We start from the raw sequence: 12,231 nt of genomic DNA on the forward strand, positions 1-12,231 counted from the left end.
AATGAATCAAGATACACTTCAGGGGTCAATAGCAGTTAGGGGACTGTGAACTATTTAATAGAAGCTAGTCAGTCATGCAGTTTTGTGGAAACCATGAGAAGAAACAGTATGGCCCAGCTCTTAAAAATGCTTCAGCCTTCTGGGGCAGCTGATGCCAACACAAAACCAAGGACACACCTGTTCCCTTTGATGTCAGTTGCCGATATCTTTTTCGTAGAACTCAGATTTGGCCAAGAATTCAGCAAACCATTTACTTAAATGAATATATCTACAGTAAATTAAATCACATCAGGACAAATGAACACGTATATACAAAATCTTTATAAATTCACATGTTTCGTCATAAGTGTACAAGCAGTCTCAATTCATTGGGACAAAAATGAGTATTTTTGTTCTCCACAGGTCGCTGAATGAAATTGTGCAATTCAGAGAAGCTATTCTAGAACCTGAACTAGGTTGGCAAACAGCACTGTGTCACATAAAAACGACACATGTTGTGAATGTGTTAAATACCTCCTGTAAAACACTATACCTAACAACAGTATTAACCTGCTTGCTAAATAAGGCTTTGATTTATAAGATGCACATATTTCAAAACTGTTTGACATCTCTACTTATAAATTAATTCACAGGACTCGTTTAGTTGCTTTTTAGTGTCTGGGTATTAGCAAAAAGAACACAAAATGATCCCTGTGCAAGCAACAAATTGACCTTCCTTCCTACATGAAAACATCAGGTTAGATTAGATTTCAACTTGTTCCCCTCTCCTCCAAAAAGTCTCTGACATTAACGAGGAAGGAGACAGATTTCTTTTTTATCAGTCCCCAACATCTCTTGCTGTGGCCTCCTGCTGTGACTTCCTGACCTCAAGGAACTCAGGGCCTGGCATGTGTTTTATTCCCAGAAATGTATGCACAGGGAAAGGGGAGCCATTCAGGGGCAAGAAGGCCCAGGGTGCTCCTCCCTGGCTCACTGCTGAGGTGGACTCAGGGCATGTGAGCCAATTATACTTACTTCGTGCACTATTTTCAATTTTACTGCCAATTTGGGTAACTGGTTGGCAGACAGCAGCTGGGCATGTCACACAGAGATCTGAGGCCTTGAACAATGCATCCTTTGCCAGGTTTTACCCGTTGGTGGAAGAGAATGGAGCAGAGAGCGAACATAGCTGATGGTAAAGATCAGCTCTCCTCTCTCAATCTTCCAAACATCACGCCCTGTGTCTGAAACACACTTTGAAAATGACTCTTCTCTCTCCTTGCACGAGTGGAAGAAGTAAAGTTCTGCAGACACCTGCAGTAAAGAGAGGCTCCAAACCCAGCCAGGGAGGCCTTCGTGCAGAGAAAATGGGTTCCCCCATGAAAAGCAAACTGTTATGTTTCAGTTCAGTACCATGCTGGTTTCTCCGTCCCTTTTAAGGCCGAATCTGATCTTCCTTGGGGATGTTAAAGCGTGTCAGCCCATTTCCTATTTGGAAATGAGTGGGAGAAGAAACAGTCAGAAACCTTGCATTACTGAAGGCGAAGCAGCCTCATGTCCGTGTATCAGCTCAGTTGGATTACTGTCCTATATTTAAGCTTTTGTCACATATGCGAACCATCTAAATTTTATGCTGTTAAAGTAGCGTAGTGTTATTAGGCTATACTTGTCTTAGGCCAATATTGGGTACGATGGATATATCTTTAAAAAAATAAGGAAGGCCTCCTTACTTCCCTGCTAACCAGGAGAGAGGTGGCAACAATTCAAGTGTCAATTTCCCTTTCCCGGGAAGAGGTTTAAAAGAACTTTGCTCACCTTCAGAACTCTGTCAGTTTCTTTCAAAATCCACACAGCAATTCTAATCAGACCTAAAATGTCAGAGCAGGAAAAGTATATACAAAACTGAGCATTCCTTCAAGATAGAGACTCCTGCTAATGCTGGGAAAACCACATAAAGGAGATGTTTACACAGCGAGAGCCCCTTCTTGGTTAAGTGAGGCTAGAGAATCAGGATACAGCATCGTATGTACATGTTTTATTGCCAGACGCAGTGCAACTGGGAGGAGCCCAGGCCCCTGCATCCCGCATGTGGGCTGCCTGCTCAGCTACTCTGTTTACCTAGAGGTTTGCAACAGGATCGCTGTGCGCACACCCAGCTTTGCGAACTAGCCATTCTCCTGAGAGAGCAAAACCGCCTGGCAAGCTTAAAGGCAAATGTTTTCCTCCTTTTAATCAAATCGGCCGTGTAAAACCTCAGAAGAACACCAGCCCAGGACCATCCCACCCACCACGATGCAGTGCAAATCTTGCAGTCGCAAAAGGCCACCAGAGAGGCTACACGTTGGTCTCCAGTCCTAGCAAACGTCCCATTCTCTCCACATTCTTATCGATTGTGGCTTGACATGTTATCTCCTTGGCACACTCCATCGGAAACCAGCCCCTTTCTCCATCTCGCAGTCTCTCCCCTTCATACCAGCCTGCAGAGAAGAACAGAGTCCTCATGAAGCAACGCGTGTCTGGATGCATTTTCACTGTGCTCGGCTCCAACAAGGAAGGATGTTGGGTAGCACAGATGATGGGAAGTGGAGAGAGAGGTGGAACAGAGGGGATGGCTTCAAGGGAGAATGAGTGACATGATCAGAGGCTCCGAAGTGAGCAGCTGAGACAGTCTGTGAGTTTGGGCTGAGCTGGGGAGGAGGGCGCTTTGGGTAGGGGCAGCAGGAAAAAATGACTGTCCGGAGATGAGAACTAGGTCACTGGGAAGGAAAGAAAACTTTTCATAGTTCCTTTCGAGTAACAAACCACGTGACTGCATCCCTTTTCAAAAACACGTAAGAGCCATAAAGTGTAGAAAGAGGAGAGGCTGGTGCACATGAGAAAAACTGAAGGGATGTGGAATGTGCCCATGAATAACAAAAAGCAGCCTCCTTGGTTCCTCACACCCTGAACGCTGGCCCGCCCGTGAGAACTTGCACTCACCGTCGCTGACACGTTGATAAATGAGGACCACGTCGGCCACCTGCAGGGAGAGTTCGTCTGGCTGCTTGGCGGTAAACGATCTAATGATTTCTACCTGGGTCAGTGCTAGGGAGGAAAGGGAACACACTGAGCTTCCAGCAGCAGAGGAAAAACAGAACAGGTACAAATCAATGGTGTTCTCAGTCTCTCTGTGCAACTCGGGGCCGGCGTTGATAGAAACAACTTAGGCTTCTATGAAGAAGCAGAAAATACTGGGCTAAGAGCTTTATAACTTCAGAAGCTCAGAGTCGAGAGAGGCCTTTTATGATGTAGGAATCCCCTCAAGAACAGCCTTGATAAGGAGCCATTAGTCACGTCACATAACAGAGCAGAACACAGCCATATGCAGTGGGGAAACTGAGACAAGACAGGTTAGGTAACGTGCCAAGGACATGCAGCTGATGATGAAATCCACAACACATCCAGGCCTCCAGGCTCTCATCCAAGGTGCTTTCCCATCAGTAGCAGCACATGGAAGCTGCCAAAGAGGGTTAGAAATAAAAAGATCTCCAACCAAAAGTTAGAAAACTTTGTGAGTCTCCCCATTATGCTAAATCGTAATAAAGCCATTAACTTCAGTGACTTGGTACTGACGGGCAAGACTTCTTACTTAATTTGTTTTTTTAATACAGAACTTGATTCTCTGAACTTTTATTCCAATCCATCACTTTAGCTTTGGCTCTACGCTTAAAGCTATGACTTCTGAGTGTTCCAGGACAAACAGTTTCGTTGCCCTTTATCCTCTGGGTTTGACCTTCCAGCTAGAACCATCCAGAGAAGCATAACATCAGCGTGAAGGCGCTAATACAGCACCCTGGACCGCATTAGTTCCTAGTTCTCTAGAAGAATGAAATACATTTTGTAACTATTACCACTTCAATTACAAAAAAAAAAAGGTCAAAAGGAATGGTAAAGCCATTTTCTTTACGGTTAAAAATACATTTCAGCTTAGATTTAGACAGTCAGTATGGCTTAAACATGCAGCCAATGACCCTGAACCACAGCTAGAAATGTAAGGGCTTTACTTTCACAAGTCTAAGCAGGGCTTTCAATGGATATTATTTAACTCCATCTTCCCAATAACCCAGTACTGTACACTGAGTGGCCAGATTATTATGACCACCCCATTAGTACAATGAAGTTAATTAGTTATGCAAATAATAATAATAAAACCTTGAGAGTATTTGCTTAGGAAGTTTTCAATATCCAGTATTTTTGGAAGTGTCAATGAAGTACTGATGGGATGGTCATAATAATCTGGCCACTCAGTGTATATATCATGATGCCCCCGACTGCAGAAGGTCAAACTGGCTCGGGGAGGATATGCCACAATGTACCGCGTTTATACAACAAAGAACAACTGCACCTTGGATTTGAACTCAGAGCCCTGGACTTCCAAAGCAGGGATCACCTAGTTCTGATGTAGGACAGACAGCAGGAAGGAAAGAAACCTGGGGGGAGCGTTAATACCCCAGCGTCCAGCAGGGGGCAGAGCCCCTCCACGGTCAGCCTTTCAGAGCAGACAGCCCAGGAGTTACTTACAGGTTCGGTCGGGAGGCTGCTTCCCGCTGCTGTGTCCCAGGGCGGTTATCCAGCGGGCTCGCTCACTCCTAAACACACAGGGCAGAGCCAGGTGAGACATGCAGGGTGTTTACAGAGAACGAAGTGTGTCCTAAAATGCAAAGCCACTTCCCAAACAGGGGAGAGATGACCTAGAGAGGCCTGGGGCTGACCTTCACAACAAAGGTCAGGGTTTTTAAATAGTCATCTGGGACACTTAAACTATTCTGAATGACCTTGGCTAGCTGTTGGCGAAGTGGAACTTCTCACTTGACAGTTTAACCTTTAATAAAGAGCTGACTACACTTACACATTGCAATCACAAAAACATGTTCAGTAACGCATAATCTGAAGTTAAACATTTCAAAAAAGTAAATTTCCTTAAAAAAGAAAAAACATCCCACTAAGGCAGTCTCCCTCCATGCCCTCCCCTCCCTTTCCCCCCATACTCAAACCATTTCGGAAAAGATGAGAAACGTGATATATTTAAAGCTGCTTTGTTCCCCCTTCAACTAATATTGCCACATATGAGCTCTATTGAAATAGAAATTTTTGACCTTTTTTAGACTGTGCTCAAATGCTTATTAATACGGCTTAATGAGTACAGCCAAAAATAATTCAAGGCAAAAAACAACCAAGACTTTTTCTTCAACATTAAGCTATATTTACATGAAACAAAATAATTATTTAATGAAAGGATCAAAAGTTTCATATAAGCAAGCACTACTCCATAATACAGGTTATGGCCTGGAAAAGCCAAATATCGGGATTGCAATGAAATGAGCCACACACCCATACACACTTTGAAATCTCTTAAGAAGCATTAAGTCCATACGACGTGACAGACACAGCACTTGACATCCATCCATTATATCATATAGTCCTCCCAAAAGCCGGTGAGAAAGATGAGAATACTAAGTTCTAACATCCGAGATTCCAACCAAGGTCAATTTCTACTAGGGCCACTCTACCTTCTTCCCTTCTTCACGTCCAGTACTTGAAAAACAATTTTTTCCTCCCATAATAGCTTGCTCCTAAAAGATGCTTCTTTTTCACTAACACCCCATCTTTTTTAAAATATATTTTTATTGATTTCAGAGAGCAAGGAAGAAGGAGAGAAAGATAGAAACATCAATGATGAGAATCACTGATCGGCTGCCTCCTGCACGCCCACTACTGGGGATGGAGCCCGCAACCCGGGCATGTGCCCTAACCAGGAATCGAACCATGACCTCCTGGTTCATAGGTCAATGCTCAACCACTGAGCCACACCGGCCGGGCTCTGCCACCCCCTCTTCACCCCCATGTGTATCCACCCTCCATCCAGACAGAGCAGCCGTTGTCCAGTGCTAGAACACGTCATGCTGTTCCACACCTTTCCTACTGGCTCTGTTCACTCTCAAATACAACCTTCCTGCTTTACTGAGCTAGACGCCCTCATAATCGCTACTTAAAAATTTTAGATTAAAGAACGTACATAAAATAAAACCCTGCACTGATCTTATGTGTAAACAGCTCTGTGAGTTTCCTTCGGTTTACCCACGTACACATGCCACCAGGTCCGGAGACATGTGCCAGGAGGTTCCCTTTTATCCCTTTCCAAGCAATGACCTCCCGGAAATGTAACCCCGGTTCTGGCTTCCACCAACATAGACTAGTGTTGCCTATTCCGTTCCGTAAGAAAATGGAATCCCATGTTGTGTCCACTTTTGTGTCTGACTTCTTTTGTTCCACACACCCACTCCACACTGAAAACACAAGCCTCACCTCTCCCAGGCAGCTTGCTCTGATGCGTGCACCCATCCTTCGTCCCCTTCCCAGTCTGGCGGTCCTGTTCCCACACTCCCCTCTGCACACTCCTGGTCCACTGTAAGCCTCATGAAAGCAGGCACCGTATCTATACGGCTCACTGCCTGGCACACAGCAGGGACTCGGCAAACACCTGCTGACCTATGAAATCATGGATCACACATCCCACACCGATCCCCCAACATTTACCGACTCGCCTGTTTCTCTCACCAGGCCATACACCCCAGGAGGTAGGAACTGGGCCTTGTTCTGAACAGTTTTATTTACGTGACAGGTACAGGACGTTTTGCATTTTGCAAGTACCATCTAATCTAGTCTTATCAAAAATCTTGGAAGAAAATACTGGCATGATTATTTCCGTGTTCCCAGAGGACAAAGCCGAAGTTTGGAGTGTGAAGTGCTTGCTCACAGTAAAACAGCCAAGTGGTGAGGCCAGCGTGGCTCAGTGGTTGAGCGTCGACCTATGAACCAGGAGGTCACAGTTCAATTCCTGGTCTGGGCACATGCCCGGGTTGTGGGCTCGAACCCCAGTGGGGGGGCGTGCAGGAGGCAGCCGATCAATGATTCTCTCTCATCATTGATGTTTCTATCTCTCTCCCTTCCTATCTGAAATCAATAAAAATATATTTAAAAACAAAACAAAACACACACACACACACAAAAAAACAATTCAAGCAGTGCAGACAGAAGGTAAAGCCAGGTGGTCTGGGGTCCACGAGCTGGGGTTCCCTCGTGGGTGCTCACGGGTAATGAGAGAAGGCGGGAAGCGTGGACACGGCAGTGTGTGAAAGACAGACTCCTTTAGAGGAGGAGGAGGAGACTGGGCTCTGTGGGGCTGGAGTGTCAGGAGTAATACACACAATTTAAACAGCACCTCACCATGCTGTCTGGCTTTTAAAAACATTCAAAGGGCTTCAGGATGGTTTTATCAGGAACACGAAAGCATCATTTCCTTTAAAATAACCCCAAGCAAACACTTCAGTCTGTGATATCATCTCTTTGTGGGGTACCATCTTTTTTTTTTTTTTTTTACCCTCGGGCTCAACTGGAATTTGCAAAGTACAAAGGAAACTGAAAACAAAGCATCTTATGGGTGGAAGGGCTGCTCCCAAGAGAAACCTAAAATGACCCATCTGCGTTCTCTCCGTGCCACATCCGCAAGCCAGGCTCCTCTGTGCTGGCTGCATCCTCCACGTAAGGTTTCCCTGGCACGGCACTGCCCTGGCAGCGAGCGGCCGCTTTCAGCCGGGCCTCCCCCTGCGGCCAGTTCCCAGAGGCCCAGATGAAACCCTTCCCTCCTGTGGCATGCTGCCTGGATGCTAATGCACCGCTCAGACAGGCGGCCCTCGCAGGGACTCTGGAGGACAGAACAAGACACTCCTTGTTGCCCTGGCTGAAAGGGGCCCCTTCTTGAAATGGCTTCAATGGAGTAGATGCTGTCAGAACCCCACGACTTCCCCCAGGGCCTCCAGGAGCCCTGCCAAGGAGCCCCCCACACACACACCCCATCCCGTCCGTCAGCTAGCAGAGAGCACAGCTCCTCTCACACAGGGAGGAGGCGCTCCATAAAAGACGGGAGTCTAAGAACAAGACAAACCAGGCCCAGACATACCCATTATGAAATGCAGATATCAAGTCCGGGGCTCACTCCAGACAGCTCTTTTCTTGGGGGACAATATGAACCAATCAACATGAAGTCACAGGGCCCCCCCCCCCCCACACACACCTAGTTCCTAGACTTTTCCCTTGGCCCAAACAAAGTGAGAGAATAAACAGGGCTGCCCTCCTGGGGACCTGGGCATATCAACCTCTGAGGCTCTCCGACCACTCCTTTCTTCCACATTCACTGAGCGCCGGCCTGTGCCAGGGTCTGGGCTAGGCTGAGGCCGCCAAGCGAGTAAACGGCTCTCCTGCTCTTCACAGGCCTCAGCGTGGAGCAGACGGAGCAGAAAACAAACCCAACGCAGAGCCATGGGCCTGGGCAGAGCGCTTTGCACAGCACACATGGACCAGGCAGAGGGAGACGATGGAGTTGAGAAGAGACGCCTTTAACACAAACATCTGCCCATGCCATCCTTTCAAAACCCCCACATTCTCAGTGCAAGGCATGAATGATGCAAGTACTGTTCTCTGCGCAGGAGTTTGCTCGCATATCATTCATTAAAAACACAATCGATTAAAACTTAGTTGCACACAGTTCGAAGATACTGTGTGCAAAGCTGGACTTGCCTCGAATTCCAGGCATCGGCTAGAAAAGACAGTTAAGTACTGAGAAAGTGCAGAGTCGGCTTTGAAACGAAGAGGCAAGGCTGAGGATGAGGCTGAACGGAATGGAATGCCCACCAAGGACCTGACCCCTGACCTGGTCCTCCTGTCCTTTCCATAGAGGCTGAGACCCCAGCTGCTGCCTCACCTTCCTTTTATCCTTCTTAGAATGGCATTTGACCGGATACCTTTGGGGTTCCTTCTCACAGCCTAGACATTTACCTGTGGTGCCTTTTGAAATTCGTATATACCCACAGCCTTTGGTTAAGTCTTCCAAGCTTGCATAACAAGTAAGACAGTGGAGATGCTGTTTTTGTTCACTCTGACACTCAATTCAACTAGCTGAGCTCAATAAAGTGTTCCATGAAAGAAAACTCACAGGGTAAGAAGAAAAATGATGTCAAGATGCTGTTTGACAAAACCAATGAAGCTGGACTAGAGCCGGAGCAAAATCATTCCCCAAGCCCACTAAGAGTGCTAGAATTTAGGCTCTGTGACATGCACTAGAGTGTAATTATTTCTTGTCATATCTAATAGCTCATGAGACCTGGTCTATTCCAGCATCCAGGAGTTCACCTGCAGTGGGTCAATTGTTTCCTGGATAACGAAAGATCCGTACTATCACCTGCCCTCCTCCTTCACTGGGGTCAGTAATGAGGATCACAAACGATAATGAATTTTGACAGACAATGTACAAGTAAAAGATCATTATTGGACACGGATTCAAGATTCAACACGGAGAAAATACTCCGACCTATAATAAATGTATTTTTTTCCACGTCCATTGTCATCTCTATATTGTGGATTTTCCCTAAAGGGTGTGTAAGAGTCTGTCAAACATACTATTTACAATTTTATCCCATACCATTTACCTTCTGTTGTTAATTAAATCATTAACATAAGCAGGAAGAGCACCAAAGACTCCGGGCAATCCATGCGCCTTTGTCGGCAGGCCCAGGACTTGGCTGTCTGCACAGCTGACAGGACCAACCCCGTCCATTAGGCTCCCAGTTCTTGCGAGAGAGAAACGTTGAGAAGGATCTTTTATTACCGTGTAAGGTGATTACATCTTATCGCTAAAAATAATGGGTGGAGAAAGTTTGTGCCCACCGCTGAGTATCTCCTGGCATCCCATCACGATGTACACTAGACCCAGATGCCATCCAAATGCCACTGGGGACAAAGGAGCCAGAATGCCACTTGCCACGGCCCCGGTCCGTGCCAGCAGCAGCTGTCTGGGCTTCATTCGAATGAAGGCAGACAAAGGGGGCTCTTCGGCTCCCACATTCCTCTTGAGAGGCCCAGAGGGAAAAGAGAGGACAGTAGTCAAACATGCTTCCTTTGTCCTTTCATAAAGGGGGAGCTTTTGTAATTTTCACAGACTCCTGTCTCATTAACAAGACAATGACTTAAGATCTTGAACAGGCAAACAGATATAGCAGTACACATGGCCTAGATGTACATCCTAAAAAAAAAAAAAAAAAATTTAATCAACTCCTTAATGAGCAAACGTTGTAAAACACATGGAATTTAGAGAAAATTTGCTCCAGCACCAAAAAGAGAACCCTGAACAGAGATTGGGAGAGAGGCAGTATTTCCCTCTATGTGGCTACTACGCTGCCTTCCTTTGGATAAAGAAAAGCTAATTATATTCATTGTGGGTCAATTCCAAAAATATCTATTGGGAGCTTGCTAGGTACAAAGTGAGACAAGGACAAAACCAGAGCTGAGTGTGGAATTTAGTCGTGACGCCATGCAGAATTGATTAGAGAGAAGATAGTTAGGTGGTTCAAAAGATAAGTGGCGTAGGGGGTGTCCTAGGAAGAGGGAGTGGAGTGGAAACACGCAGAAGGCTGCAGGAGACTCTAGTACAGGAAGGGCTGGCCGGTGATGGATCTGTGCAGACTGGGGGCATCAGAAATGACACCAAATCTCCAGACTGAGTATCTGGGGAAAGCGGTGGGCAGGGGTGATGCCTGGCTTCAGACAGGCTGCATTTCTGAAGGGAAAGCGAAGAGGGATGGTTAAACATGGACATAAAACTAAAAAGTCTTTGAGAAAGAATCTCCAAAAGGAGTTAGCCCCAGTCTGATGGTCAACATTAAATGGCCTTGAGGTAAAGAAAGAAGAAGACTGACTGGGTGTGGTAACTAGGAAGCCATGGCTTATTTTGGATGGGACGGCCTCAGCAGGGAGGCAGAGGAAGCCATATAGAAGATGGTTAAGGGGTAACTCCATATGAAGTACCAAAAATCCAAAGCATCATTGACCCCTCTCTTTCATGCAGTGCCACCCAATTCATCGTGAGTCAGTCCTGTTGTCTCTGTCTCCTAAATGTAATATTTCCTTCTCCCTTCATACACCATGGCCCAGGGCACCACCCCGAAGCCCCTTGACCCCTCCAACATGGCCTGAGTTGCTCTCCCCATGGGAATTTCTACCTCCCCTCCAGTCTTCCAGGGATCCCCCAACCATGGCTTATGAGGCTCCAGATTAGTGCTTCTCAAAATATCCGTGGTAAAGAAACGATCCTCACCACCCAATCCATTGTGAACCAAGTGTTTTCAGAAATCCAATAAAAATGAATTACTGTTAAAATAATTACATGCTTTGATGCTGCAGAAATGTCAAAATACTATACATTTTAAACCCCTACCCTCATGCCAGGTTGGTAATGTTTGGAGATTAAAGCCCACAGAAGGCCCTGGAATAGCTCTGCTCCGAAATGCTCTGGCCTCCGCTGGCCTCTTAGCCACCCACCCGCTCCCTGGTTTATTCTTATCTACCTACATTCACTATGTTCAAGCCAAGTTTGACAACATCAAACTCGTTTCCTTAGGAGTTTTGCACTCGCCGTTTCCTTTGCCTACAACATTCTGGCTCTGCATTTTCCTATGGGTAACTTCTTGTCACTTAGGGCTCTCAGTTCAAATGTCACCTCAGAAAAGTCTTCCTCCACCATCTAACTTAGAGTCCATGACCCAGCACTCAACATTCACTCCAAATTCCATTGCCTGGCTTTGCTTCCTCACTGCATTTACATTGACTTTTAACTGGATCAAGAAGAAATACTTTCCCACTGCCCCAGCTCATCAAAGGCCATTTGCCCAAGCCGACTGGCCAAAGTTCACTGCCATCCAGTCACCCTCCTTGAGGGTGGGAAGAACGCAGAGGTAAGCCTCTCACATGAACAGAAGCCCAAAGGGCAGGGGTCTGGTCTCTACTGTTCACGGCTACATCCCAGGACTTAGAGTAGCTCTTGAAAGGATGTAGGTGCCCAATAAAAGTGCTGAATTAACAGGGGGAAATGAAGATTATGCTCTCAAGAAGTTCAGCTGTAAGTAAAGAGAGATTTAGGGGTAGAATATAGGCAAGACAGAAAACAAAGGAGCCCAGTCACTGTGGCTCAGTGGCTGAGTGTCAACCTATAAACCAGGAGGTCATGATTAGGTTCCCAGTCAGGGCACATGCCCGGAGTTGCGGGCTCCATCCCCAGTAGGAGGCAGCCGATCAATGATTCCCTTTCATCACTGATGTTTCTATCTTTCTCTCCTTGTCCTCATGTCTCTGAAATCTATAAAAATATATTTTAAAAAAAGC

General features: G+C 46.2%; 1 protein-coding gene across 1 annotated transcript in view; it reads right to left on the reverse strand.

Annotated features, from left to right (window-relative positions):
- Positions 1 to 300: 300 nt before the first annotated feature.
- Positions 301 to 12,231, reverse strand: part of ARHGEF26 (Rho guanine nucleotide exchange factor 26) — a 112,298-nt gene continuing 100,367 nt past the window's right edge. The window contains 3 exon segments of the mRNA XM_006090334.3: positions 301 to 2,456; positions 2,959 to 3,063; positions 4,540 to 4,607. Coding sequence (XP_006090396.2) covers positions 2,314 to 2,456; positions 2,959 to 3,063; positions 4,540 to 4,607 — 316 coding nt within the window. The 3' untranslated portion in view covers positions 301 to 2,313.

The sequence above is a fragment of the Myotis lucifugus genome, unplaced genomic scaffold (genome assembly GCF_000147115.1).
Source record: "Myotis lucifugus unplaced genomic scaffold, Myoluc2.0 scaffold_70, whole genome shotgun sequence".
Lineage (NCBI taxonomy): Eukaryota > Metazoa > Chordata > Mammalia > Chiroptera > Vespertilionidae > Myotis > Myotis lucifugus.